Source organism: Delphinus delphis, chromosome 17 (genome assembly GCF_949987515.2).
Source record: "Delphinus delphis chromosome 17, mDelDel1.2, whole genome shotgun sequence".
NCBI classification, from domain to species: domain Eukaryota; kingdom Metazoa; phylum Chordata; class Mammalia; order Artiodactyla; family Delphinidae; genus Delphinus; species Delphinus delphis.
This window is the reverse complement of record NC_082699.1, coordinates 80,043,444-80,071,432: the sequence shown is the minus strand read 5'-3', so window position 1 is coordinate 80,071,432 and position 27,989 is coordinate 80,043,444. Positions and strand designations below refer to the sequence as shown.

The window sequence follows — 27,989 nt, the reverse complement described above, 5'->3', positions numbered from 1 at the left end:
CAGACAGAAACCTCCTCCCGGGGGATCCTGCCGAGGAAGGTCCTGCCTTCTCCCCCACGGGCCTGGCTTGAGGTGTTCTCAGAGGGTCGGACGTCCAGGAGACTCTTCTACGCAGGTTGGAAGTGGGTCAGGGAAGCACCCTGGTCAGGAGCTGGAGTGGCGGCCTGGGAGATGGAAGGGTCATGGGGAGTACAACAGGGAGCGTCTCCAAGAGAATGACCCACTCTCCCCCAGGCAAGGAAAGATTAACCAGTGCTGTGCGTGCAAAGTCTGAACAGTCCTAAATGCTTCAGAGAGGAGACGAAAGAGGATTTCACGACTCCTGCAGCTGTGACAGACAAGAACCAACTCAACTTAGGCAAGAAATTGTGGGCCACATACTTGCAAGTCCAAGGGGCTTAGTTTCGGGTACAGCTGGATCCAGGAGATCCCAGAATGCTCTCGGAATTCTGCCTCTCTCCACCCTTCGCTCTGCTTGCCCTGGGACGCCTTCACTCTCTGGTGTGCACCCTGAGTAGTCTGGGTGTTTTTTATAGCTCTTGGGATGACTGACACCCCGAGGCAAATCTCTGTTAGCGCCCGACTTGCTCCCCAGGCCCAGGGCTCCCAGTTCAATCACCATGGGCAGGAGGGTGGGCACCACGGCTGGATTAGCTGGGCACCCACCCAGCCAAAGGGGGGAAGGCAGGGGCCTGTGACTGACAGCCCCTGGAAGGTGCAGTGGAGAGCATGTGGCCCCACTGAGGTGGGCAGCACCCCAGGCCAGTGTGGGCCCGGTCCGAGTGGCCGGCTCTGGAGTTGCTGATAACTGCACCCGCTCCCTCACCAGAGGCCCAGTCACTCCCACACTCCCATCCTCTGGCCCCATTCCCCACAGAAGCGAGGAGGTCCCTTTGAATCCATGGAGGGGAGGGAGCCCCTGAAAGGACTCACCCCTTGTCCCCGAGTCAGGCAGTGGGGCTCTGAACAGGCGCAGATGAGGGGCGTGACCATCCCCTCACCCAGGTGCTGTCACACTCATGCCCGCGTCGGAACCCACACCTGCCTAGGGACCCCGGTGGGCTGACGAAGCCGGTACTGAAGGAAGGTGAAGGCCCCACCTCTACTTGCTCAACCAGAGCCGGGTGAGCCTCGTCCCTGTCTTGGGGGAGTGGCTGCACACCTGCGGAGGGGCTGCTGCGCGTGGCAGGGCACACCCTGGCTGGCTCTTCTCTGGTTTCGAGAGAACCTGAGCCACAGACCGCAGAGGGCCTGTGGCTCAGCTCTGTTCTCACACAGGGGACACCACCTCCCTTCTGGGGTCTCCTTCTAGTTCCTCACCGCCCCGGGCCTGAGAGACCCTTTGGGCAGGGCTGTGAGCTTGAGTGGCTGGCCACCTGCTGTCCAGCTGGAGGCGTGGGTGCCCGGATAGGGCCTGGGGGGACGCTCAGGTCTGAGCGGCTGGTGTGGCTGGCCGCCCTGCTTCCCAGCCACTGGCCTCGTGCCCGGATGCCGTGAGCGGGAAGGGCGTGCCGCGCGGCCCTCTAGGACTTGACCCCAGGCGTCTTCCTCCCCTGGTTGTTTGGGCTCCTGCCTTGTTCCCTTCGGGTAGCTGACCGGACGCCCTGGAGACGCCAAAGGGCAGGGGCTCCTTCAAGCCACCCCTGCAGTCCTGGCCTCCGGGGCTCAAGGCCAGCCCCCCTCGGGAGACCGTGCCTTGCTTCCCGGGGCCCTCACGCCTGGCACACGTGGCGCAGACACACACGCCGGCGGGGAGGCTGCACACATGCCCAACGTGAGGGAAGGCAGGAAGGAACTGGGGGAAGGCTCCACCAGCCTCCGGCCCCAGGGTGGGCAGGGGAGGGGGGAGGGGCAGCGTCAGAGGCCAGGGGAGGGCACGCGGAGGCCCGGGGCCTCACCACCCCCGTCACACCCTCGGCCTCCTCCCTCCCACTCTCCAGAGGTGGCTTCCACAGCTCACACCCGCCTGCCGGCGCCCCCCTCCCCAGCCCTATCAGGTCAGGGGGCTGGGTGGTTAGCGCCCTGGAGGGCGGTGGCCTTCTGCCCTAAGGGCTGGGCTGTGTCTGGGCCAGCTGGGAGCCTGGTCCTACCACATGCCTGATGGGGGGGGGCGGGGGTCAAGGCCTGGGGATCTTTCCCTCCCGCCAGGAAGTCCCTCAGCTCAGCCGGTCCTGCCAAGGCCGGGAAGGAAGCCCCTGAGAAGCCTCCGCGCAGCCCAAGTCAAGGACAGGCGGCTTCAGCAGCTTAGAAATGGCATCCGGAGAGGGCTGGCCAGCAGGGCAGGAGCCGCTCCCCCGGAGCCCACGCCCGGCCCCTGGCAGCTGCAGGGCCCCTTGTCTGTGAGAATGGGCGCTCAGTACCACGCCAGTCACGCTGGCTCGCGGCTCAGGTGTCCTGCCCCCCGGGGAGCCTGTGTTCCCCCCCAGGCCTCTGCTCCCCACCTGCCCAGGAGGCGGCAGAAGCCCAGGCCCCGGCCCTGCGGCAGCCCCGCCTGAATCCCCTCAGATCGTCCCGGCCCTCCTGGCTCGGGGCGCACTCCAGTCCCCACCAGTCCTGTGTGTGGGAGCCCCCGGTGCAGGACAGCCTGTGTTTGGCGCTGAGCTCCCTGCAGACACCAACAAGCAAAGGCCTGGACTGCTGTCCCAGGGTGGGGACAGAGCGTGGGCTGCTCAGAGCCAGGGCCATCTGCCAGCAGCCCAGGGAGAAGGCAGCCACTGTCGCGTCTGTGTGAATAAAGGGTTTGGGGCCTTTGCAGGTTTGATCACAGGAGCTACAAACGAGGCTGGTGGTTTGGGGGAGGGGACCACGTCCTTGGGCAGAAGAATCCCAAGATCGGCTGGACCCTCACACCTTGGTCTCTTCTAAGTCCCACTCGCTGAGCCCTTTCTGTGCCAGGACCTGGCAACAAGCCCCGGGCACAAATCCCCCAGTAGGATCCTCCCATAAAGCAGCGGGTAAGTGGGCCACACCCAGGCCACAAAGGCAGCGACTACGAGGCAGCCCATGCGGCCTGACCCTCGTGCCTGGCTGGCTCGGCCCACCAGACAGCCTCTGACTGCCGTAGCCTGTGTGGGTCCTTGGCCTACACTCCAGGCCCTGGGGGCTGGCCTTCACCCTCCCTCTGGGCAGTTCTCTATGTGTATCTGTGTTTAGGAGGAGGTTCTATGACCTCCAGGACCTACGAGTGCCCCAGGGAGTGGGACAGGCCCCTGTTGAACAGGTCAGGCTACTGCTCTAGCTCAGGGGAGGTCTATCTACACAGCAAGAGTTGTTCCTAGGGTTAGCTCCAACTCATGAAATGAACACACTTTATTGTACAAATCCCACACACGTTCTGGGCCTGGGCCAAATCCACATCCCCAGCTGGGCCCTGGCTCCGAGCCTGCTCTGTGGTCCCAACCCTGGCCTGCAGTGCCAGGTTCTCCCGTGGAGTACGCAGGCATCTGTGAGCAGGCTGCTTGTAGGGTGGGCCTCCCTGGGCTGTGGGCACGCAGGCACTGTGGCAACCCCAACCTGAAGACAAGTGGAGTGGAGCGGAGTCCCCACCTGCTCAGGCTTAGGGGCCACAAGGGTCCACACAGTCCTTCCCGCTGCGGAACACATGGTAGATGCTGGTGGGAGGGAACATGGCCACGGCGCCGAGCAGAGAGCCCACCTGGATGGCCACGCCAGCTGCCAGCAACGACTGCTGGCCCCCCCCATGCAGCAGGGAGCTGGAAGCCACCTTCACGTATGAGAACACGCCGAGACACAGAACCCACGACACCACCTGGGAAGGTGGACACAGTAGCAGGCTGAGCGTGAGATGCCCCTGCTCTAGGGTGAACCCCCTCCCTACTGCCACCCTCTTTGCTTCACTGTGCCCCAACATACTTACCACAAGGACCACGCCTGCAGAGGTGCCCACCAGAGGTGGGCAGGGGCTCAGGATTGCCAGCGCCATCAGGTAGGCCCCAAAGAGCATGCCCAGCAGGGAGAGACTGCCCAGCCCTGCCAGGGACCTGCCAGGAGTGAGCAAAAACTCAGGGCTCAGGCCCAGGCTCTGAGCCAGGCCCAGGCTCTCACCCCTAAGTCCCACCCTGAGTGGCCTGGGCTGCCCGTATACCTGCATAGAATACCCATGGCCAGGAAGCAGGCGAGGGGGTTGGCGGCACTGCCCAGCACCACAGCCAAGTGGTAGGCTGGGCGCCCATAGGGCAAGCAGGAATAGCTCTGCACAGCAGGCAACACGCCATTGGTCAGAGCGTTGGTGACGGCCAGCAGGCCCAGCAGGCAGACACTACGGGTGGAGAGCAGCCGATGGGCCGCAGGTTCTGGGCTGCAGGTGGTGCCTGCCGCCTTGCTGGGAGACTCCTGCAGGGGTGAGGCCTCTTCCTCTTCCTCCACTCCAGGGGCTCCCGCCTGCAGGCCAGGCCCTGGGCCTCCTGTGGGTACAGGCGGTGGTGATGGCAACAGCACCAGGAGACCCTGAAAGGCGGCAGCTGAAACGACTAATAGGGCGGACAATACCCCAAAAAAAGTGCTGGCAGGAAAACGCTCTGGGAAGTCAATGGGGGGCCCAGGAGTGCCATTGGTGGGGGTTGGTGGGCACTCGAGGCGACCCACACCCTGCACTAGGGCCAGCACACAGGGCAGCAGGGCGCTGAGGCCCTGACCCAGGAAGAAGGACCGCAGGAAGGAAGGCGGCAAGCGGCTCAGGAAGGGCAGGAACGTGACATTCGAAGCACAACAGGCCAGCGCCAGCACGAAGGAGAGAGTCAGGAAGGCCACTGAGTACTCCTGCCCCGCCACTGCTGCCACGTGGGGCCACAGGGGGGCCAGCAGGGCCGTGCCCACCACACTCAGCGCCTGCACCACTTGGATGGGGGCCCTCTCGCCCTTGCCCGGGGCCAGCCGCCTCCACAGGGTCACCACCAGCAGACCCAGGTTCCCCAGTGCCACAAGCACAGAGAGGTAGGAGGGGAGACTCCAACCTGCAAGGAAAAAAAGGAGGAAGCCGTGTCAGGGGCAGGATGCGCAGGTCCAGAGAGCAGCTGCAACCCACCTCCCCCGCACGCAGCCTCGCCCCCTGCCCACATGAACTCACCCTCGGGGAGGTCTTTCACCACCACAGGCAGCTCCACCCAGATCCCGTTGATGGCAGCCCATGAGCCCATGCCAAAGAGGGCTACCAGCACGTGGGTCAGCACCAGACGGCCCAGCGGGGGTGCTGCCATTTAGCCCAAGGCCGGAGCCTTCAGGACAGGGCAGAGGTCACAGCCAGCTCTTCTTTCCCCACGTAGGTCCACAAAAGACCTTCGGCTCCTCCGGGAACTGAGGACTTCGTCTAGCTTGAAAAAAAGTAACATGCATGCAAAATCACAAGGGAAAGACACAGAACCGTTGTCAGGAAAGGACCAGACGGCCAAGACCAGGGAAACTGGGGGGATGCCGGGGGTGGGGGATGGGGAGGAGAAGGGACAAAGCACACCGGCAGCCTGTGTCGGGGTCACGACACAGCAAAGGCCGGCGCCAGGCAGGGAAGCAAGAAGGCGCCGAAGCCCAGGAGAGTATGATGAAAGAGGGAGATGATCTTCGGGTGTGAGCTACCGAGACCGCCAAAGCACTACCCTGCACAGATACGGGACAAGGACTCCGGGACAGGTCTACCTCTCAGGCGCCAAGCACACCTCTACGGCTTCTGCGAGACCCCGGACAGCCGGAGCCAAGTCGGAGCTGGGGATGTGGCCACGGCGGGCACCGCCCCTCGCTGCACCACGGGGGCGGCGGAGAGCCGACCGGTGCGCTGGGGTGCCTGAGCCTCCCGGTCCTGAACGAGCGCGCTCCCTGACCCGGCGACCGGCCGTCCCGCCACACTTCGAGGGCGCCGCCTCCGGCCCAGGGTCGAGGACCCAGCACAGAACGGGTGGGGCCGGAAAATGCAGCCGAGCGGGAGCGAGGACTCCAACTCACCCGCCGGGACTCGCAGAAACCACCCGCCGGCGCGTCCCAGCGCCCGATATCCCGCTCCGGAAATCGAGTGGGGAGTCCAGGGGCAGGGGCGGGTAGGGCCAGCCCGGGGCCCTGACCCCGCCCCGCGAGGCAAGCCTCGCCTCCGCCGGCCACACCCCTTCCGCCGCAGGCTCCGCCTCTTCCGCTCCCCCTGGGCGGAACTCGGAACGCAGCGAGTGGCTATGGCTCCGGGTGTGGCCCGGCGGGCCCGGCAAAGGGTCCGGATCTTGCCGCTGGCCGGGGCGCGGAGCCGCTCGGCGGAGGACTGGTGGTGGGATCGGCTGGCCCCGAGCGGCTCCGGTTACCACCTGCTGCAGTCGGACAGCATGCTGCTGGTGTTGCCAGGTCCGGGGCCCGCCCGCCGCCGCGCTCAGAGGCGCGCCGCCCGCCGTGCTCAGCTGCTGCGGCTCCACGGGGCCCGCGCCGCTGAGGCCAAGGCCAAGCCCAGGACCGCACCCGCACCCGCGCCCGCACCGCAGCAGGAGCCCGACCCGGGCTGGGGCGACCGCATTCCCTTGGAAATCCTGCTGCAGATTTTCGGGCTGCTGGTGGCGGCGGATGGGCCTATACCCTTCCTTGGCAGGTACCCCAGGACCATCGCGCACAGCGCCGGGTCTCAGGCTGACCTCTTAGGCACTCAGCGGGTGGCTGAGCGCCCACACACGCGTCTCAGAGAGCGCAGTCTCTCAGGGCGTCCAGCTGGAATCCCAGGGGCACGACCTTGAACTGAGGGGTCCGCAGCGTTGTGAGAGTTGGCGGGGGGCAGGTCCCTCCTCTTAGAAAACCCCATAGCGACAGCCATTGAGGGCGAGCATCGACCACAAAAGGCCCGGCCCCTCAGGAGAGATTTTCTCCCAGGGCTGCACGCGTGTGCCGCCGCTGGCACGAGGCCGCCTCCCAGCCAGCGCTCTGGCACACCCTCACCCTGTCACCCCCGCTGGTTGGCCGCCCCGCCAAGAGTGGGACCAAGACTGAGAAGAAGCTTCTTACATCCCTGGAGTGGCTTATGCCCAGTCGGTGAGCAGTTCCATCTTTTTCTTATCCCCTCATTCCGCTTGTGTGTGGTGTGAATGCCCCAGGCCCCCTCCTGCCTCCCTGCACGAAGGTGATGGGTGGGGAGAAGGCTGGCAGAAGGGGCAGCATGGGAACACTGTGCAGCTCTGCCTCTGCTGTCGGCCCAGGTTCTCACAGCTCCAGAGGCTGACTCTCATCCACTGGAAGTCTCAGGTACACCCTGTGTTGAAGGTGAGAGCTCGAGGCTGCCCTGCACGCCAGCCATGACACTCTGGGGTTACCCACCAGGGAGTGGGTCAGGTACCGTGGGGCCCAACGATGCCCCACGAAGATGCCTGCTTGGTTCTCCTTTCCTGGAGTGTCTTCCAGCAGGGAGGTGTGAGAGGTGGGAGCACCCAGGTAGGCCTGGCATGGCCAGAAAGGAGACCATTGCTGAGGCAGTAAAGTGCGGTTGGCGTCAGCCATTGGTCCGTTTCCCTTGTGGACCACAGCCTGCCCTCCCCCAACCGGCCCTCTGTTTTCCACAGCTGGTTAGCGAGTCCTGTCCCCGGCTCACCTTCCTCAAGCTTTCCGATTGCCACGGTGTGACCCCTGACACTCTGATCATGCTAGCCAAAGCCTGCCCCCAGCTCCACAGCCTGGACATACAGCATTCCATGGTGAGCCCAGGAGTCCCCAGGGGCCCCAAGGAAGCCTGGGCTGCGTTGACCGGTACCTCTGTGCTGGGTCTCCAGGTGGAGTCCACGGCTGTGGTAAGCTTCTTGGAGGAGGCGGGGCCCCGAATGCGGAAGCTGTGGCTGACCTACAGCTCCCAGACGACAGCTATCTTGGGTGCACTGTTGGTATGTTGGTCACGGGCAGGAGCAGAGCTGGGTGCTGAGCCAGGGACTGCCAGGCCTCCGACCCTGTGTTCTCCCCCACCTCTACAGGGCAGCTGCTGCCCACAGCTCCAGCTCCTGGAGGTGAGCACAGGCCTCAACCACAACAGCACTCCCCTCCAGCTGCCTGTCGAGGCCCTGCAGAAAGGCTGCCCCCAGCTGCAGGTACCTGCCGCCCCACCCCTTCCACCTGTCGCCCCCTCCCCACCTACAGCCTGGGCCTCGCTCCCAGGTGTTGCGGCTGCTGAACCTCATGTGGCTTCCCAAGCCTTCCGGGCGAGCGACGCCTCCTGGCCCAGGCTTCCCCAGCCTTGAGGAGCTCTGCCTTGCCAGCTCCACCTGCAACTTTGTGAGCAACGAGGTCCTGGACCGCCTGCTCCACGGCTCCCCTCACCTGCGCTTGCTGGATCTCCGCGGCTGTGCTCGAATCACACCTGCTGGCCTGCATGACCTTCCATGTCAGGGTCAGCACTCCCCGGGTGGTGGCTGGGCAGGTGGGATGTGGGGATTCTTGCCCACCCCGCAGCTCATGCCCATTCCTCTCACCTCCAGGGCTGGAGCAACTTCACCTGGGCCTGTATGGCATGTCAGACCGGCTGACTCTAGCCAAGGAGGGCAGCCTTCTGTTAACTCAGAAGTGGTGTCACACTCTGCAGGAGCTGGACTTGAGTGGCCAGGGCTTCAGTGAGAGGGACCTGGAGCAGGCCTTAGCTGCCTTCTCAGGCGCCCCCGGGGGCTCGCACCTGGCACTGTGCTCCCTCAACCTCCGGGGCACCCGGGTCACAGCAAGCACAGTCAGGTCAGCATCCCCACCCCCGCCAGTTCCTTGGAGCCAGTATGGCTTGATCCCCTGTCCTGCCTGGCTCGCCAGCTCCAGGGCTCTGAAAAGGGAGCCCATCCTGGCCCAGCCCCTGCTTGGGGTTGGCCTTAGGGACACCAAGGGTACTGGGCTTGGGCCTTCGGGCTGTAGGTGGCAGAGCCAGCCGCGGTGCAAGGGTAGAGAGGGCTCCTTAGACTGGCTCAGCCATGCTGTGCCTGGGTCTTCTTGGGGCCAGTGGCTCAACCTCCCATGGCCTGCACTGCTCCCACAGCGCTGTGATCAGCAACTGCCCGGGTCTGCTGTACCTCAACCTGGAGTCCTGCCGCTGCCTTCCCCGGGGCCTGAAGCGGGCCTACCGGGGCGCAGAGGAAGTCCAGTGGTGCCTGCGGCAGCTGCTCGCCAGCCTGGCCCCTCCCAGCTAGGCAGCTCCAGCCAGCCAGCCCTGCCCTGCCCCCTTTCCCAGTTTTGAATGTGTGAGCGTTTTGTTACAATAAAACATTTTTAGGAACTCATGTGTGGTCTTTGGGATCCCAGTGAGCGGCTAGGGGTTGTCCCTGAGGGAACTACTGGGGGCTACAGCTGGCCCAGAACCTGTGTGTTGCGGCGTTGGGGGCAGCCCCCCAGGGCTCCTGAGTCAGCCTGTGGCCGGGCCTTGCCTGCTCAATCCTGGCCTCAAATCTTGGACTGAGTGTGAGTGAGTGTGTGTGTGTGTGTGTGTGTGTGCTTTCCACCCTCAGGGACACTAAGGTGAGCTGTCTGTGTTTGTATATGAGGCTCCTGGGCTCAAATCTTGGACTGAGTGTGTGTGTGCGTGCGTGTCTGTGCTTTCCACCCTCAGGGACACTAAGGTGAGCTGTCTGTGTTTGTATATGAGGTTCTGACCCGGGCAGAGGCGGCAGTGGGGAAGGGGAGGCCATGCTCAGCCACGGGGCTCGTGGTGGGGCCCCTGCCTACAGATTCCTCTCCAGCTCAGGCCTGGGATGTCCCACTACCCCACCCTTCAGGTGAGGACTGTGAACCAGGCTGTACAGGGGGCCTCCGGTGGGGTGGGGCCTAGCGGGGGAAGTGCACGCCCACCGCAGGGCCGGGCCGGGCGACTCCCTGGAGACGGGAAGATCAACAGGACGGCCCTAATAGAACCGCCGCCCAGAGCTTCTAGAAGCCGGCGCAGCCCAGAGCTTCTAGAAGCCGGCGTCGCCCAGCCTAGACCGCCACTCGGTGTCGCTCCCCTGCCTTCGCCTGAGAACTGCTTTTTCCTGGACCGCAACCCTGAAGGCTTTATTCTCCCAGGTATGAGTGTGGCTGTGAGCAGTGGGCAGTGGCAACAGACAAGCCGCACAGCTGACAGTCTGTACCCCGACCCAGGCCCCCAAGGGCCGGTTCAGCGGCCTGCCTACGACCGCCGGCAGCAAGCCCTTTCAGCTCTGGGCCCAAGGACTCTTCTGCACCGAGCGCAACCTGGCCAAGCGCCTCAAGAACAACAGTTTCTACCCGTTCACGCAGCAGCAGCCCAACGGTGAGGGCGACACTCAGTTGCCAGGGGACCAGAACCCGGCGGAGCGGCGACGCGGGGCGGGGACTGGAATCTGAACGGGGCGGGGCCGGGCCGGCTGCGGCCTTCGCGGGCGCTGGAACTGCAGGCTGGACCCCGACAGCGGCCCCGGGCCCTGCGGCCGGCGGGCAGTTCCGGGTCCAAGCCCTGGCACTTCCACCTCGGGCTGCGAGCAGGGTCCCGGTATCCTCACGCGCCTCTGCCGCGCCGCCCCCAGTCTTCGTGCTCGAGTACTACCTGGACACGCTGTGGAAGGGGACGCTGCTCTTCATCGTCTGCTTCTTCCTCGTCAGCTTCGGGCTTGTGAGCGAGGTCTGAGCTCCTGGGCCCGCCCCCCACGGCCTTCCTACCCTGGGGGCCGGACCCCCACTCGGTGCCCCGCCCCCGGGTCCCGCGGCGGCTCAGAAAGTCCCCGCGGCGCCCACAGGTGCAGAAGCAGAAGACTTGGGGCTTCCCTGCCTACGGCGTGGGCGTGGGCCTGTGGCTCCTGATCTCGTCGCTGCCGCGGCGCCGCCTGGTGCTGAACCACGTGCACGGCGTGTACCACTTCTCCATCCAGGGCCGCACCGTGTGTCAGGCCCCCATGCACCTGGTCTACGTGCGCATGGCGCTCAGCTCCGATGGTGACGCACGGGGCGGGCCGCGGACTGGGGGATGGCGTCCAGGGGAAGGGGAAGCCACGTGGAGTGGGGAGGAGCAGACAACTGGCCCATGCCCCCGCCCCCGGAGCCCCCGCCCCCGGAGCCCCCGCCCCCGGAGCCCCCGCCCCCGGAGCCCCCGCCCCCGGAGCCCCCGCCCCCGGCTCTACAGGGACCTGGGGCTGAGCGGCTTGCCCCTTGCCAGCCTACGGAAGGTGCTTCTTCCAGCTGGTTCTGTGCGGCCACAAGCTGGAGCCGCTGGTGCTGGTGCAGCTGTCGGAGCGCTACGAGGTGGGTCCCTCCCAGCCCGCCACGGAGTCCCAGACACGCTCCCTTCCCCTCCTTGGTTCAACATGACGCCAGCCACTGTTTAGGGTCTTAAGATAGGGCCATTTCGCAGGTGGAGAGTGCATACAACGGGGACCTGGCCCAGGCCCTCGAGCTGGGAGCCAGCGGAGAGGGCGCCGGGGCTGACGGGCAGGGCTGGAGGTGCGGTCTGGCCAAGGGGAGGGGACGCCTCCGGCGCAGCTCTTGTTCAGGCAAGAGCTGACCGCCACCCGCTCGCACAGCAAATGGAATACCTCGGCCGTCATATTGCCCGGAAGCTCAACATTAACTACTTCGACTGCTTGGCCACGTCGTACCGGCACGTGGTCCGCCACTGGCCGCCGGGGGCCACCTTCAGCCCGGGCATCCTGCTGCACCAGAACGGTGCCTAGGACAAGCGGAACTCTCACAAGTCAGCCCAGGACTTGTGATGCTGCCAGCTGGCGCCCACCCCTCCCCCACCCCGGGACTACATTCTCCCTTCCCCTCCAGTCTCCCGCCTCCACCTGACCACTGGCCTTCTTCTCAATAAAGCGACCTCCTGCTCCAAGCCTGCTCATTTCCTCCGTGCGGTGGGGGCTGCCGCCCCAGGGCCCTCCCGTGGTGCACACCTCGCAGGGCCTCAGGGAGCCTTTCAGGGAGCAACCCCGGAGTTTGGGTTGGAAGATGGGGGTCGCAGTGGGACTGAGGGTGACAAGTAGCCAGGCCTCTAGAACACGTGTGGGACACACTGCCTCTCTCGGTCAGTAGCAGTGAACTGGTCCTTCCAGGCTTTGGAAGTGCTGACCAATGAGCAGAATCCAGGAGCCAGAATCTGATCTGTCCAGTCTGGGTCAGGTGCTGTTCTAGTCCAGTCAGCAATGGGATGGGGGCACCGCTGAAGGTCCAGCACTGTGCCTAGGGGTGGATCCTGCACTGGACACTAGTGGAGTTTCCCCTGCGGAGCTCTAGGCCAGAGCTCAAGGCCTGCTGGGGAGTAGACCCACCATATCCCTGGAGCGTGCTCCTGCCTGCCTGCTGGAACCCCAGTCCCATGTTCCCGGTCCAGCGGGTGTTCTTGCCTCCTGGGTGCTGGAAGCTGCTGTGGGAGCGGAGAAGGCACCTGGGTCTTCCTGTCAGCATTTTTTCTCAGGGCCATGCTCACGACCCAGGTCTTTGTGCATTGTATCAGCTGAGTGTCCCTGGAACCAGAACCAGCTGCATAATTTGCAGGGCCCCATGCAAACTGAAAATGCAGAGGTCCTTGTTAAAAAGTTATTAAGAATTTCCAGATGGCAGCACAAGAGCATTAAACCAAGTGCACCCGTTAGTGCTGGGGGCTTACCTGCCCACCAGCCAGCAGGCTGAACAGCCAGGTGTGTAGGCATCCAGCCCCACCCACCAGCAGGTTGGCACCAGACCTGGGATCCCCTGTGCCCACAGCCAGCCCCACCCACCAGTGAGCCTGCACCCTCTGCATGAGGCAAGGTCTGGCAGCCAACTGGTCCAGGGGCCAGCCCCATCTACCAGTGTGCCCACAGTAGCAGGCCTTGCCACAACAGAAGGGCCCTTGCAGCCCACACAGAGGGCAGCCCTAGAGCATACAGCTCTGGTGACCAGAGGGGAGTGTGCTGCTGGGTGGGTCGCATAGGACATCTCCAACATAAGCCACTTTTCCAAGATCAGGAAACATAACTGACCTACCTAATACACAGAAATAAAAACAGAGAGTTAGGCAAATGAGGCTACAGAGGAATATGTTCCAAATGAAGGAACAAAGGCACTACAAAAAAAGGAAATTACAGGCCAATATCCCTGATGAACATAGATTAAAAAAAATCCTCGATAATATATTAGCAAACCAAATCCAACAATATATTAAAAGGATCATACACAATGATCAAGTGGGATTTATCCCAGGTATGCAAGGATGGTTTAATATCCACAAATTAATCAATGTGATACACCACATCAACAAATTGAAGAATAAAAATCATATGATCATCTCCACAGATGTGGAAAAATCTTTTGACAAAAATTCAACATCCTTTTTTTAAAAAATGTATTTATTTTTAATTTATTTATTATTTTTGGCTGTGTTGGATCTTCATTGCTGCACGTGGGCTTTCTCTAGTTGCAGCCAGCGGGTGCTACTCTTTGTTGCAGTGCATGGGCTTCTCATTGCAGTGGCTTCTCTTGTTGTGGAGCACGGTCTCTAGGCACACGGGCTTCAGTAGTTGTGGTTCGTGGGCTTCAGTAGTTGTGGCTTGCGGGCTCTAGAGCGCAGGCTCAGCAGTTGTGGCGCACGGGCTTAGTTGCTCCACGGCATGTGGGATCTTCCTGGACCAGGGCTTGAACCCGTGTCCCCTGCATTGGCAGGCAGAGTCTTAACCACTGTGCCACCAGGGAAGTCCTCAACATCCATTTTTGATAAAAACTGTCAACAAAGTGGGTATAGAGGCAACCTGCTACAACATTATAAAGGCCATATATGATAAGCCCACAGCTAACATTATACTCAACGGTGAAAAACTGAGCGTTTCCTCTAAGATCAGGAACAAGACAAGGATGCCCACTCTCACCAATTCTATTTAACATAGTATTGGAAGTCCTAGCCAGAGCAATCAGAGAAGAAAAATATTTAAAAGTAATCCAAATTGGAAAGGAAGAAATAAAACTGTCGCTGTTTACAGATGACATGATGCTATACATAAAAAATTATTAAGACACCACCAAAAAACTATTAGAACTAATAAATGCATTCAGTACAGTTGCAACATCAAAATTAATATACAGAAATCTGTTGCATTTCCATACGCTAACAAAGAACTGTCAGAAAGAGAAAGTAAGAAAACAATCCCATTTACAATTGCATTAAAAAGAATAAAATATCTGGGAATAACCCTAATTAAGAAGGTAAAATACCTATGCTCAGAAAACTATAAGACACTGATGAAAAAAATTGAAGATGAGGGACTTCCCTGGTGGTGCAGTGGTTAAGACTCCGGGCTCCCAATGCGGGGGGCCTGGGTTCAATCCCTGGTCAGGGAACTAGATCCCACATGCATGCCACAACTAAGAGTTCATATGCCACAACTAAGGATCCCACATGCCACAACTAAGGAGCCTGCCTGTTGCAACTAAGAAGCTGGTGAGCCGCAACTAAGGAGCCAGCGAGCTGCAACTAAGGAGCCCGCCTGCTGCAGCTAAGACCCAGAACAACCACATAAATAAATAAATATTAAAAAAAAAAAAGAAATTGAAGACAACACAAACAAGTAGAAAGATATACTGTGTTCATGGATTGGAAGGATTAATATTGTTAAAATGTCCACACCACCCAAATCAGTTTACAGATTCAATGCAATCCCTATCAAAATACCAATGGCATTCTCCACATACCCATTCACAAAGTATGTCTAAAATGTGTATGGAAACACAAAAGACCCCAAATAGTCAAAACAATCTTAAAAAAGAGAACAAAGCTGGAGCATTCACACTCCCTGATTTCAAACTATACTACATAGCTCCAGTCATCAAAACAGTATGGTATTGGCACAAAAACAGAAATATAGATTAATGGAACAGGATAGAGAGCCCAGAAATAAATCCATGTGTACAAGGTCAGTTAATCCATGACAAAGGAGGCAAGAATATACAAGGAGGAAAAGACAGTCTCCTCAATATGGTGTTGGGAAAACTGGACAGCTACAGGCATAAGAATCAAACTGGATTACTTTCTCACACCATATACAAAAATAAGCTAAAATGGATTAAAGACTTACATGTAAGACCTGAAACCATAAATCTCCTAGAAGAAAACATTGTCAGTATGCTCTTTGTCATCATTCTTAGCAATTTTTTTTTGATACGTCTCCTCAGGCAAGAGAAACAAATGCAAAAATAAACAAATAGGACTACATCAACCTAAAAAACTTTTGCACATCCAACAAAATGAATAGGCCACCTACTGAATGGGAAAATATACTTGCAAATGATATATCTGAGAAGGGGTTAATATCCAAAATATACAATGAACTCATACAACACAATATCAAAAACAAACAACTCGATTCAAAAATGGGCAGAGGACCTGAATAGAGATTTTTCTGAAGAAGACATACAGATGGCTAAGAGGCACAGGAAAAGATGCTCAACATCACTAATTATTAGAGAAATGCAAATCGAAACTACAGTAAGGTACCACCTCACACTGGTCAGGATGGCCTTCGTTAAAAAGTCTACAAGGGCTTCCCTGGTGGTGCAGTGATTAAGAATCCGCCTGCCAATGCAGGGGACACGGGTTTGAGCCCTGGTCTGGGAAGATCCCACATGCCGCGGAACAACTAAGCCCGTGCGCCACAACTACTGAGCCTGCTCTCTAGAGCCTGCGAGCCACAACTACTGAGCCCATGTGCCACAACTACTGAAGCCCGCGCGCCTAGAGACTGTGCTCCACAACAAGAGAAGCCACCGCAATGAGAAGCCCGCGCATTGCAACGAAGAGTAGCTCCCACTCGCTGCAATTAGAGAAAGCCTGCGCGCAGCAATGAAGACCCAACGCAGCCAAAAATAAATAAATAAATTTTAAAAATAGTCTACAAATAACAAATGCTGGAGAAGGTGTGGAGAAAAGTGAACCCTCCTACACTATGGAGAACAGTATGGAGTTTCCTCAAAATAAAACTACCATATGATCCAGCAATTCCACTTTCAAGTATTTTTCAAAAGAAAGAAAAATACTAATCTGAAAAAATATATACATTGTAAATATTTTCTCTAAATTCTTCTTGAAAGTACTCCCTGGTACTCTGTCCTGCGAATCCTGGCCACCCCGGCCTTCCCAGACACCCAGCTCCGTCTCTGAACTTGAGGAGTCTGCCCGGGTGGCCCACCTGTGCCACAGCCTGGACACACCCTCTAGGCAGTGACCTGGGGGATCATAGGGCTCACCTTGTTTGTCACCTCTCAGGGGTCACTGTCCTTCATTGCTGATGCCCAATGTCTTGAGATCCATTGCTTCATCTATTTTGCCTAGTTTTTTTTTTTTTTTGAATGGGAACCTGTTTGTGTCCCTCCTCCCTTTTGTTATTTTAAAAAATTAATTAATTAATTTATGGCTGCATTGGGTCTTCGTTGCTGCTCACGGGCTTTCTCTAGTTGCGGCGAGCAGGGGCTACCCTTCGTTGCGGTGCGCGGGCTTCTCATTGCGGTGGCTTCTCTTGTTGTGGAGCGTGGGCTCTAGGCGTGCAAGCTTCAGTAGTTGTGGCTCGTGGGCTCAGTAGTTGTGGCTCGCGGGCTTAGTTCCTCCACGGCATGTGGGATCTTCCCAGACCAGGGCTTGAACCCGTGTCTCCTGCATTGGCAGGCGGATTCTCAACCACTGCGCCCCCAGGGAAGCCCCATTTTGCCTAGTTTTTTAGCTGTTTCAGGTAGGATGGTAAATTTGGTTCCTGTAACTGCACTCTGTGCTGGAAGTGGACACTCGTCCAAGTTCCTCTGGAGCTCAGCTGCTCTGACGCTTAAGTCGAGGCCTGACCCTCAGCACTCTGCACTTTGGCTGCAGAGCTGGGAGCTGCCACCAAGGGGCTGGGCTTTCCGTGGCTAGGCCAGGCTCTTGGCCTCTCATCACCCTTCCGTTGGAGCCTCACCAGAGCTGAACCACGGCCTCGATCACGACTGTTGCTCCTGCACGTTTGAAACGCCAGGCCCTCCAGCCACTGGTGCAGCCGTTCCTGCTGTGTGATGCCCGCTCACTACAGGGGAAAGTTTGAACCACTGGACCCTGGCCTTGTGCCCCCGGTCTGTCTGTGCCCCACCTGCAGCCAGCCAGGCAGCGAGCGAGTCTGCCTCAGTCCAGGCTGTCTTGGACCACTCCTGACTTCAACTCCCTGCCCGGGCTCTCCAAGAGGGAGACACTGAAGCAGAGTGTGCAGGATGTGCCGCTGCGAGGGCTCTGGGGTCGGAACATCTTGCTAGAGGCGCCCGCATCGGGCTGAGACGCCAGGCCTTTGGCTCCTGCATCGCCCAGCCCTTCGATGCCAGCCATCACGAGAAGGCTGGCACATGGGGCCAGGGGCAACCCCTGGAGCCTCTGACAGCTGAAGTTGTCCCCTGCAGGCAATGGGACCAGAGTCCCTCCTGGGTAGACGATCAGGGCAGTGTGTCACGTGTGCACCACAGAGAAAAGTCGTAGGAGTGGCTACGGGACGGGAAGAGGCTAGCTAGTGTTCAGAAGAATGAGCCGCTGCCCTTGCTGAGGAAGTGTAGTCCTCAGGGGGCCGGGCTCCTGGGAGAGCGAGAAGGTGGACGGACGGGCAGCAGAGAGGATGTAGTGAGCATGGTCATCTCTCTGGGGCAGAGCTGGGGTAGGGGGTTGCGGGGGGGAGCCATGGGGGCGTGATGTCCCAGAGCAAAGGTTGAATGAAAGTGGCAACCCGATGGAGAGGACAGGAAGGTGAGGTTACGGAGGTCCACGCTGTATCAGGAAGTGCGGGGCTGCCAGGCCACCACATGCCAAGCTTCTGTGGAGCGTAGGAGGGGTGGCAGGCCACCCCCTGCTGCCAGAGCCTCCCCCTGGTGGCCCAGGCAGCCCTGCCCTGCAGTCCCTCTGGTCACTTTCTCCCGGCTTCCTCCGCCCCCCCCAGAGCTCACTCTCCTGCCCGCCGCCCCCCCCCACCCCCGCCGTGTCTCCTTTAAAACTCCCCAAAGAACAGTCCTGTAGGGGACACTAGTGACCTGTGTCTGGATAGGACAGATGCCTGTGTTGACTCGGGAACACGGAGGCGTCTGAAGCGTATGGGAGGTTCCAGCTCAGGCTCAGGCTGAATGAGACCAAGGCTGTGAGCGAGTCGGGCAGTTGGATCCCTTGGACTGAGGAGGGATCTGGGCCACTTTGGGGCAGCTGGCCTCTCATATAGCCAGCTGGAGACCCTGGACGCAGGAGGCTAAGGGGACACCCTGCCCCAAACAGGAAGGGGGCAGGGCCCAGTCATACCTCTGGTGCCCCCAGGTAGGGCTGGACGGACTCAGAGCACGAGGCTGGGGCTCCATCACACAACAGCCAGGCCGCCTGCTCTCCCGTCTTTGTTTAGCTCCTAAGAGAAGAGTGGCGCTTTGCGATGGGGGGAGGGCAAAAAGGAAACCAGGCTGGCCGTGAACTGGCCTTAGGTGGTGGTGGTGACAGTCACATGGTCTGACTCTCTACACTTTTGTGCATGTCTGATATTTTCTATAATAAGATGTAAAAAAAAAAAAAAAACCCCCCCCCCCCCCCCCCCCCCGAAAACCCTGAATTTACATTTTCATTGTTTAATTTGCACGACTTTTCTGGCGAGGCCTCATTTCCTGTGTGGTAAATCTCCTGTTAACCCCTTGGGAGTACCAGCATTCCTGCTCTGTACGAGTTCACCTAATACTACTTGTTCCTACTATCAGAATAGTAACCATTGCTGAATTTACTGCACTCATTTTCTACTACCTTGATGTTCACCCTTTGTTTTTCCTGGTCTTTTTCAGGTAGCCGGTTTCAGTTGCCTCGTGGTCTGGCCTTCCTGCTGCGGCTCAGACCTCCCACCCCAGCAGGTCCGCCTCAAGCCCTTGTTCCAATGAGCCCCTCCCAGCACACATCACTTGTTTAGGAGTAAAGCCCCCCAGTCCTGACACCCTCCCCCGGGGCCAGGCTCCAGCATCCCCCCACGCCCTCAGCCCCATCACTCAGCCCTTGCTCTCCCCTGACCGCGGCCCCTCCTCCCTGCTCCCTTCCCGCCAGCCTTCTCCGGGGCTGCTTTTTCCTCTCCCCGCCTCACCCCCAGGCCTGGAAGTGCCACGACCCCTCTCCCTGCTGCAGCCTGCAGCCCCTTCCCCCTGCTCCCCCCAAGAGTCCTGGCTGACGCGTCCATTGCCCGTCGGCCGCACCCACCCCCCACCCCAGCCCTTGCCGAGGCGTCGCCGCACCGCTGCATCAGGCCTGAACTCCCGTGCGCCACCCTTCAGCTCCCTGCCCCTCGGTGTTGACCTCTTCTTCCTGCCAGTGACCTCATCCTCTGCCTCAACGACGCCCTGGACCCTGTCACCTCCAGTAACCCCCCCAACCCCGCCCCGGCATCTCGGTTCAACACCCGGTTCCCTGCCCATCACCCCTCCCAGCTCACTGCTGCCTCCAGCGCCCCAGAGCCCCAGGATGACGTGTCCTCACCCTCTTCTCATCTGGTTTAGATTCCACAATCACTGCCACCCCTCCCTTGCACGCCCCTTGATTCACATGCCTCTCTCAGTAGCTCACCTGGATAAACTCGACCCCTCTGCTTACCCTCACTGGCCTCCCTGCTGTTCCTGAAAGACACAGAATCCCATCGCCTCTGGAATAGAGGCCAAAGCCCATAACCACGTCACAGGCTTAGTCTCTGCCCCCTTCCTCTCCTTCTTCAACTTGTTACTGCTCTCCCTCATGCACCTGCCCTTCTCTGGCCTAGGGTTTCTGCCCACACTCCTCCCACTGTGGCCTCAGGACCTTTGCACGGGTTGTTTCCCCCAGTACTGTTCGGTCTCAGTAGCCCTCCACTGCTTGTCTCCTCCCAGTCTTTCCCGTGCCTGCTCTCATCGTCCAAGCTTTCACTGGTTCGCCTCTGTTTCCTGGGCTGGACTGTGGGCTCTAGGAGCACAGAGATCAGTGTCTGCTGCCCCTGCTTCAGAGCACAGATTGATGTTCAATATAGGTTAGGGGGGTGAAGGCAGAACTGGTTCCAGATACGCCCACTGGGGCAGAGAGTAGGGCAGAGGGGGTGAGACGGTGACCACGGGCCCAGGGGTGGGCACACACAGGGCTCCTGGCTCTGCTGGGGGCACGGTGCTGGGGATACAGCACTGGGGGTCCCCGCTTAAAGTCTGGCTCTTCAGTAACATGCGACCTGCCGGGCCTGGAAGTGGCACACACGGAAGCAGAGGAAGGTGGCGGAACATAGAACCAACACCAGCTCCTTCCCATTTGACATGGATAAGGGGCTGGGCCCAGCTGTTGCAGTGTGAACCTGGGCAGGGTGGGGCTGGTGGACAGAGACCCTGAGGCCAAGAGGCTCCTCGGGGTATGGTCCCTGCGTGGGCCTCGAGTGCCACAGTGCCCCGCAACCCACTGGGTCCGCCGGAGGCCAAAGTGGCCTTGCCTTGGGACCCACGCCCCTCTCCTGCAACAAAGCCCCCTATACCTGAGCTCTCGGTGGGAGAGACTCAAGGTGGCCTCCGGTGCAAGGGGGCTGAAACTTCCCAAAGGGGTTAGTACCTCCAGCTGTCCTTTCCCAGCCTCTCCTAGCTGGACCCCACCATGGGGCACAGTTGTTAGGGGAAACACTGACTGAAACCGCCTGCCCTGGCCAGGCAAAGACAATAACAGTTTGCACGAGTTATTTTACGACAGGAGATCCTGGTAAGGAACATGGAACTAACAAGCCACCACTAACCGGAAGAATACAGGAAAGGTCAAAAGGAGACACCAGTCCACGTGTCCTACCAACCTCCCAGAATCCTCCTCGCTGGAACCCATCCTGGCTGAGCGGTTGCATGTGCCACCAGAAAGTTCCCCGAGTCAGAATGATCGGCCAGAAACGACCCAGAAAGTAACCCCATCACCATAAAGCCCAAGACTGCGAGCCACGCGGCAGGGCAGTCCTCCTGGGGTCCCTAACCCTCCTCCTCTCCGCCTGGGCGCCCCTTCCCAATAAAGTCGCTTGCTCTGTCAGCACGTGTGTCTCCTCGGACAGTTCATTTCTGAGTGTTAGACAGGAGCCCGCTCTCAGGCCCTGGGAGGGGTCCCCCTTCCTGCAACAAATGGCAACTCTGGTGGGATCCCTTCTTTGCTACGACTGACATCCTGACCACTCGGGGTACTCGGGGACCAGCTCGACCGCAGATGGACCAGACCCAGCGGCCGCAACTGGGACCCTTTTGTTCTTGGTCTCCTCCTGAGGCGGACGACTGGCCAGAGTGCTCTGACCGGGTAAGGAGCAACAGACTTTATTGACCTCTTCCCTACCCGCTCTCTTTCCTCTTTCAACCCCTCCTATCCTACCCTTTTTTCTTCTGTCCTGGTCCTGGACGCGGGAGTCTGGTTGAAGGGCCGCAGCCTGATCTGATGGTCGGAGCCTGATCACCTCCAGTGAGCAGAGAACTCGAATTCTGGCTCTGGTGTGGTCTGGTCTCTGGTTTCTGGTAGGGCCAAGTTCCCGTCCTCCCTTCCTGGAAGCCCAGGGAAAAGTCCCGTAATGGTTGGACGTCTGCAGGTGGCCGGAGACGTCTGTAAGGCCACCCCTTTTGTCCCCCCTCCTTCCCCTCATCTTTTAACCTGGCCTCCTCTCCTCCCTTTGAAATCTTTGAAGACCTGAGATATTTCTATTTACTCTGTTAGTACTCGGATCTGAAGTTCTGTGTCTCCATAGGAGGTTTTCTGAGAGTCTTCAATCTTGTATTTAAGGGAGTGTCTGATTAGGATGGCCGGGCCTGTGTGTGTGTTTTTTTTGTTTTTTTTTTTGTGGTACGTGGGCCTCTCACTGTTGTGGCCTCTCCCGTTGCAGAGCACAGGCTCCGGACGCGCAGGCTCAGCGGCCATGGCTCACGGGCCCAGCCACTCCGCGGCACGCGGGATCCTCCCGGACCGGGGCACGAACCCGCAGCCCCCGCATCGGCAGGCGGACTCCCAACCACTGCGCCACCAGGGAAGCCCAAGTAAAAGAATTTTAAATGTAAGTGGGAACAAAACTTGAATTTGGCTTTTCTCTCTCTTAAGAGGACAAGATTTCTTAAAATGTTGAACTGCGTTTGATAACAGATTTCAAGTTTCTTTACCTTTTAAGTGATCTGTTCTGTATTTGCCTTTGAAGTCTTTATTGTTACTTTGGCTAAGTGAATAACTATTGTTTCACAGTGACCTTTCATCCTTCGTGACTGAGTGTTCTAAACCCTTTTTAATTTTTTTTGACAAAACTTCCTAAATCAAATTCTAATGAAGTCCTTTTTTTACCTCTAGCTAACTTTGGGATGCTTCAAAGGGCCCTTGAAACATCCCAAAGAAAAATATTAAACTAAGTTCATCTGGTATGTTAAGTTACATGGGAAGTATTGTCAAATGAGTAATAAATCTTCTTAGGTTATATTGTATGGTAAATGTTACTAATATAGATATCCTAGACATTATAGGCAGTTCCTAAAATTCTGACATGTCCTGGTAAAATGTTATCAGTCATAATGCTAGTTATTATCTTAAAGTGTTGTATGTCACAGCAGTAATCAAGTTTCTTTGTCAATTGTATTGTAATCAGATTTAAACGTGCCTTCTTAAGTCTTTTGTCATTATAGACAGTTATGGTTTCACTCGAATGCCTTTGCAGAAATGCTTCCTCTTCAAGAAGATTTATAGAAAGGACTTTTGGATAAATACAGGTTTCTGACTTTCAGACCATAATGCTGAACTGGGTAACAAACTGAAGAATTCTAATGAAAAACCTGATGGCTTCATAAAGTTGTTAACAAAAAGGGTTAGTTACATAGGACTGAGTGAACTGGTGAATACGGCTATAATTTTTGTGGTTTCTATCTGAAAAATTACTGGTTTAAATCTGTGTTTTCCAGGTATACAGAAACTTTCCCCTCAAACTCATTGACTTACAGAAATTTGGTAAATTATACTCTTGTAAGCAGAATTGAAACATTATCTTTTTCTATCTGCTCCCTCCAGAGACTGGAAACTCTTAGGTTCCCAGCAGCTTTGTCAGATAAATTAGGAAGGCTACCTCACTAGCAGGTACAGAAATCCCAAGGTATTTTGGAGACCTCGAAAAGGGAGGGATTCACCTATATTTGTTAGGCAAAAATCTGTGATAAGCCCTTGGCATGACTTTCCTAGCCCTGAGAGGTCTTTTGAAAGTCCGGTCTGAGACGCCTTATAAAAATTTCGGCAAGTCTATACGATCAGTTACAGTTATATAAGTCATCAGGCCAAGTACTGAGACCAGACTTATTCTGCAAACAAATTAGTCTTAATTTGGTTACATTTGGTAGAAAAGAGGGTAATTTTAGAGAGAAAAAGATTATGTTTCAATGAATGTTAAATCTCACTTTTGTTAATGGAGATCTGTATTTACTAAGACTCATCTCCCAGATAGTTCTTTGCTGTTATGTTATATTAATGTAAAATTTAATTGAAGGACACTCTAAGTTTGTTTCTGAAGCATATCTCAGTAATCTATCTTTGGATGAAGATCAGATGCACCACAACCTGCAACTGGGGGATTATGCATACCGGAAAAGACATAATTTAAAAAACTATCTCCAACCTGGACGGAAGGACGCTTATCAGGTACTCTTAACTAGCTCATGCACAGTGAAACTGAAGGGAATTGACTCGGATTAATTTCCACTCATAATGGGTCCCTGCACTGGACTGGCCTATAGAGAGGACGGCTGACCTCAAACCCACCTTAAGGGGCTTCCCTGGTGGCGCAGTGGTTGAGAATCCGCCTGCCAATGCAAGGGACACGGGTTCGAGCCCTGGTGCAGGAAGATCCCACATGCCGCGGAGCAACTAAGCTCATGAGCCACAAGTACTGAGCCCGCGTGTCACAGCTGCTGAAGCCCGTGCGCCTAGAGCCCGTGCTCTGCAACAAAGAGAAGCCACGGCAATGAGAAGCCCACGCGCCGCAACAAAGGGTAGCCCCTGGCCGCCACAACTAGAGAAAGCCCGCGTGCAGCAATGGAGACCCAACGCGGTAAAAGGAAATAAATAAATAAATTTAAAAAAGAAAAAAAAAACTCACCTGAAAACAATGCTCAGAGGAGAAACTACACTCACACTAGGACAAGAAGACGACAACATCAGAAGTAGACAGATTGCCCAAGATCCTCGACCTGACTCATACAATCATTTCTAATGTTTTCCTGACTTCTTGCATATGAATCAAATGTTCTCCTATCATGGGCACGATCCTATGCTAGTTTTAAAAATCAGTCCAATTGTTGGGTTTGTGACCAATTACCTGTGTCTAGTACTTCTGGGTTACCTTGGTGAATTTCTCCACTCCAAGGCCCATTGGTTGGCCCTGAGGAAATTTATTTTTAAAACATTTTTTAAATAAATAAATAAATCTAATTTATTATTTTTTTAATTTTTAAAAATTTATTTTATTTTTATTTATTTTTATTTTTGGCTGCATTGGGTCTTCGTTGCTGTGTGCGGGCTTTTCTCTGGTGGTGGTGAGCAGGGGCTACTCTTGTTGCGGTGCACAGGCTTTTCATTGCAGTGGCTTCTCTTGTTGCAGAGCACAGGCTCTAGGTGCGTGCGCTTCAGTAGTTGTGGCACAGGGGCTCAGCAGTTGTGGCCTGCGGGCTCTAGAGTGCAGGCTCAGTAGCTCAGTAGTTGTGGCGCATGGGCTTATTCGCTCTACGGCATGTGGGATCTTCCCAGACCAGGGCTCGAACCCATGTCCCCTGAACTGGCAGGCGGATTCTTAACCACTGCGCCACCAGGGAAACCTGGAAATTTACTTTAAAAGAAAAATTATAGTCACGTTCAGGTAACTATTGATATTACTAGGTAGAATCCCTTCACCTGGCCAATTAATAATGCCTGCTCTGACCCTGGCCATAAACACGAGTTTTCTTCTGTTACTCAAGCTCATTCAGAGCAACAAGCAGAGTTTCCGCCAAGGAATGAGACCTCCCGCAATCATGGGCTGGATTTATGTAGTTAACACCAGGCTGTGGTAAGTTAAGTTAGAGGCTCCTCTATGTTGGGAACACTTAAATCATACTAAGGATAATCAGTCTAGTAACAGTAGGAAACTGGCCTGGGGCCTTATGGACAACGCCAGTATATAACTTCCCTTAAAGATAAGGACTGGTACAGAACAGACTAAGTCAGACGAACCGGGATATGCTGGGCTGCACCTAATGGAAGTTCTTGACTTATATTCTTGCTTATGAGCTTACTAATCTGCTAGCTATATAATTTGTTTATATTGCCTGTTTTACAAAATTGTTGTTTCTTGCATTACCAAATGTGTGACTGAGCCTCTGACAGAATGATAATATATAGTTCCACATAAGATCAACGACGGCAATAGTGCAAGTCTGGATATGGGAAGAAGCAGCAAGCGGGAATATTGTCCTGCACCATAAGAGACTAGACTAGACAGGTAGTCCGGAGGCTTTTGGGCTACTCGTAAGGCCTAGTCCAATAATAGCGGCACACTGAGTGGCCTGTCAGTGAAATCTTCACCTGACCTGGGAATACGCATTCCTAGCACCCTGGGATGAAATGGTCATGAAATGCCCCCCAAACCATGCTGAAATTTACGGCCCTGAAGGGGATCTGCCAACTGAAAATTGCCGTCTGCCTCTGCAAGGATTAAGTCAATGGCCACTACAGCCACTGAGCTTCAACACCCCCTAAAAGAAATTCAGGGTGGAGATCAGGAATGAGGCACTCTGTGCTCTGAGAAAACCTGGCAGGACAGGCCTTCAGATAGTGAGATATTTTCAGGAGAAGATTTTATGAGTCCAAACTCTTGCATCTTCTCATACCTAGAGAAACACTAACATCATTAATGGTGACATCTGCTTTGGCTATGAAGGAGAAAATTACAATTAAAAGTCAAAATGGATTTAAAAAAAAAGTCAAAATGGAGTAGCTATGGTTCAGACATCCAAGGAAATAACTAGGTGACACTATGGGTGTGATTTCAGACAAGTCCTTGTATTGCTGAAAGTCACACACCCTGCAGCCTGCACCCCAAACTTTGATCAGGTGGAGACAGACTTTTACTCTATGAGGCAACACTACGCCCCCTCTCAGCAGGAAGTAGTTACAGAAGAAAGAGACCTCTGCCCCAATTCCCAAGAAGTATCTTCAGTACGAAGTCTCTCAAGGGGGAGTTGTTAGAGGAAACACTGACTGAAACCGCCTGCCCTGGCCAGGCAAAGACAGTAACAATTTGCATGAGTTATTTTACGACAGGAGATCCGGGTAAGGAACACGGAACTAACAAGCCACCACCAACCGGAAGAATACAGGAAAAGTCAAAAGGAGAGAGGAGACGCCAGAATCCTCCTCGCTGGAACCCATCCTGGCTGAGCGGTTGCATGTGCCACCAGAAAGTTCCCCGAGTCAGAATGATCGGCCAGAAACGACCCAGAAAGTAACCCCATCACCATAAAGCCCAAGACTGCGAGCCACGCGGCAGAGCAGTCCTCCTGGGGTCCCTTACCCTCCTCCTCTCCGCCTGGGCGCCCCTTCCCAATAAAGTCTCTTGCTCTGTCAGCACATGTGTCTCCTCGGACAGTTCATTTCTGAGTATTAGACAAGAGCCCGCTCTCAGGCCCTGGGAGGGGTCCCCCTTCCTGCAACACAGTGACCTCGACCTCAGGGTGCTTGAAAGGAGGTGGGGTGGAGAGGACTAAGTAATTGCTTCCGAGCCGCATGTGTGCTCCACAACCTGGCCTTTTCGGACTGATGGCCAAGGCCTAGGCCCAGCTGCCCCTCCCCGCTGGGCGCCCCGAGGGGCTGCAGGCTCTACCCCGAACGAGTGCGAGCGCGAGGGCGGCCTAAATGATCCCCTTGGGAGCGCCCGGGCCGTAGGACACATGTGTCGGTGCTCTGACGCCCGGTCGGTCAAGAGGGTTGGGAGCCTCGGGGACGGGGAAATTGACAGACAGGCAGGGTCTGGGACAGCGAGCCAGGAATGGAAGAATCGAGAAGCTGGATGAAGGAACAGAAATGAGGGAAAAGCGAAGGGCGATGGAGGAATGGGACTGAGGAAACAGGTGCAGAGGGAGGGACAAAGGACAGGGTAGGGAGTGGAAGAATGAGGGAAGGGGTGGAGGAGCAAAAGTACACGGACAGAGCGACAGGGCCACTGGGATAACGGAGGGGGACAGGGACATGGTCCGAGAGCAGTACTGGGGCGGACTGTTCGGGAGGCGGGGAACCCAGGGTGAAGGGAGTGCGCCTGGCCCGTCCCGCTGGCGCCCCGAGGGTTAGCCCGGTAATTAGGTCTCGGTCCAGATGGGCCCCCCAGTCCCGCAATCAAAATGCTAATTGGGCCCGTGCCTCCGGCTGCGCCTCTGCCTGGCCCCCCTGGGAGGGGGCAGGGACGAGTGGCTCGGCCGAGGGGGATCCCCGTCCCCGCCCCCACTGCGGGGCCCGCCGGCTGCGGCTCTGCGATAAGGGGCCAGCCGCGCCCCGCCCCCGCCCCTTGGGAGCAACTGCCACGCAAGATGAATATCCCGCCACTGCCGCGGCCTGGACCGCCGCCACAAAGCGGGCCTGTGGTCTCCGCCGCGCCCCCGCGCCGGGCTGGCTCGCTCACAGCCACGCTCACTCGGCTCCTGGGCTGAGATGCGGGAGGAACCGGAGAGCCCGGCAGGCGGCGGGGCGCTGAGCTCAGCGCGCCCGGCACGCCCCCGAACGCGCGCCCCCCGGTGCGGCCCTCCCGCCGCGCGCTCCCGGCAGGTGTCCGCGGGACCGCCGTGCCGCCCCGCACAAGGTCACCGCTCTCTGCGCCGGGTGCGCACGCGCTCCCGGCTCGGACGCGCCCGGATACTCCCGGAGCCACCCCTGCAACCTTGGTCCTCAGGGACGGAGGGCTGCGTTGGGGAGCGCTCGGAGCGTGGAGACCCGAACCTCCGGGCGGGGGAGGGTGAGGGGACAATGGCGGCGCCGGGCCCTAATTGGGGACATATGTCCTCGCGCGCGGCCATTGTGCGGCCCGGAACTCCCCGCACCCCCGCGCCAGCCATTGGCTGCT

At 57.2% G+C, this 27,989-nt stretch overlaps 4 protein-coding genes across 12 annotated transcripts in view; 3 read left to right on the top strand and 1 right to left on the bottom strand.

Annotated features, from left to right (window-relative positions):
• Positions 1 to 92: 92 nt before the first annotated feature.
• Positions 93 to 6,071, bottom strand: SLC52A2 (solute carrier family 52 member 2). Of its 7 annotated transcripts, none has more exons than XM_069540004.1 (5): positions 5,953 to 6,071; positions 5,087 to 5,330; positions 4,106 to 4,973; positions 3,878 to 4,001; positions 93 to 164 (listed from the first exon to the last, which is right to left on the bottom strand). In XM_069540004.1, the coding sequence occupies exons 2-5, from the start codon at positions 5,214 to 5,216 to the stop codon at positions 108 to 110; spliced, it is 1,179 nt and encodes a 392-aa protein (XP_069396105.1). In that variant the 5' UTR covers positions 5,217 to 5,330; positions 5,953 to 6,071; the 3' UTR covers positions 93 to 107. The 7 variants fall into 7 exon arrangements, with proteins under 7 accessions (XP_069396105.1, XP_069396104.1, XP_059851377.1 ...); XM_069540003.1 differs by lacking the exon at positions 93 to 164 and adding an exon at positions 3,290 to 3,513; XM_059995394.1 differs by lacking the exon at positions 93 to 164 and adding an exon at positions 3,413 to 3,769.
• Positions 6,072 to 6,152: 81 nt separating this feature from the next.
• On the top strand, positions 6,153 to 9,205 carry FBXL6 (F-box and leucine rich repeat protein 6). 3 transcript variants are annotated; one of them, XM_059995352.1, is made up of 9 exons: positions 6,153 to 6,574; positions 6,850 to 7,008; positions 7,173 to 7,236; positions 7,533 to 7,664; positions 7,740 to 7,847; positions 7,935 to 8,048; positions 8,152 to 8,347; positions 8,436 to 8,682; positions 8,975 to 9,205. In XM_059995352.1, exons 1-9 carry the CDS (start codon positions 6,174 to 6,176, stop codon positions 9,123 to 9,125), a joined length of 1,572 nt encoding a protein of 523 aa, XP_059851335.1. In that variant the 5' UTR covers positions 6,153 to 6,173; the 3' UTR covers positions 9,126 to 9,205. The 3 variants fall into 3 exon arrangements, with proteins under 3 accessions (XP_059851335.1, XP_059851334.1, XP_059851333.1); XM_059995351.1 differs by having other exon boundaries at positions 8,116 to 8,347; XM_059995350.1 differs by having other exon boundaries at positions 7,533 to 8,048; positions 8,116 to 8,347.
• Positions 9,206 to 9,683: 478 nt separating this feature from the next.
• TMEM249 (transmembrane protein 249) lies at positions 9,684 to 11,759 on the top strand. Its single transcript, XM_060035295.1, has 6 exons — positions 9,684 to 9,744; positions 10,013 to 10,219; positions 10,473 to 10,567; positions 10,683 to 10,878; positions 11,099 to 11,184; positions 11,463 to 11,759. Exons 1-6 carry the CDS (start codon positions 9,684 to 9,686, stop codon positions 11,610 to 11,612), a joined length of 795 nt encoding a protein of 264 aa, XP_059891278.1. The 3' UTR covers positions 11,613 to 11,759.
• Positions 11,760 to 27,580: 15,821 nt separating this feature from the next.
• The window catches only part of SCRT1 (scratch family transcriptional repressor 1), a 3,840-nt gene continuing 3,431 nt past the window's right edge, over positions 27,581 to 27,989 (top strand). The window contains exon 1 of the mRNA XM_060035294.1: positions 27,581 to 27,881. Coding sequence (XP_059891277.1) covers positions 27,581 to 27,881 — 301 coding nt within the window. The remainder of the gene's footprint in view (positions 27,882 to 27,989) is intronic.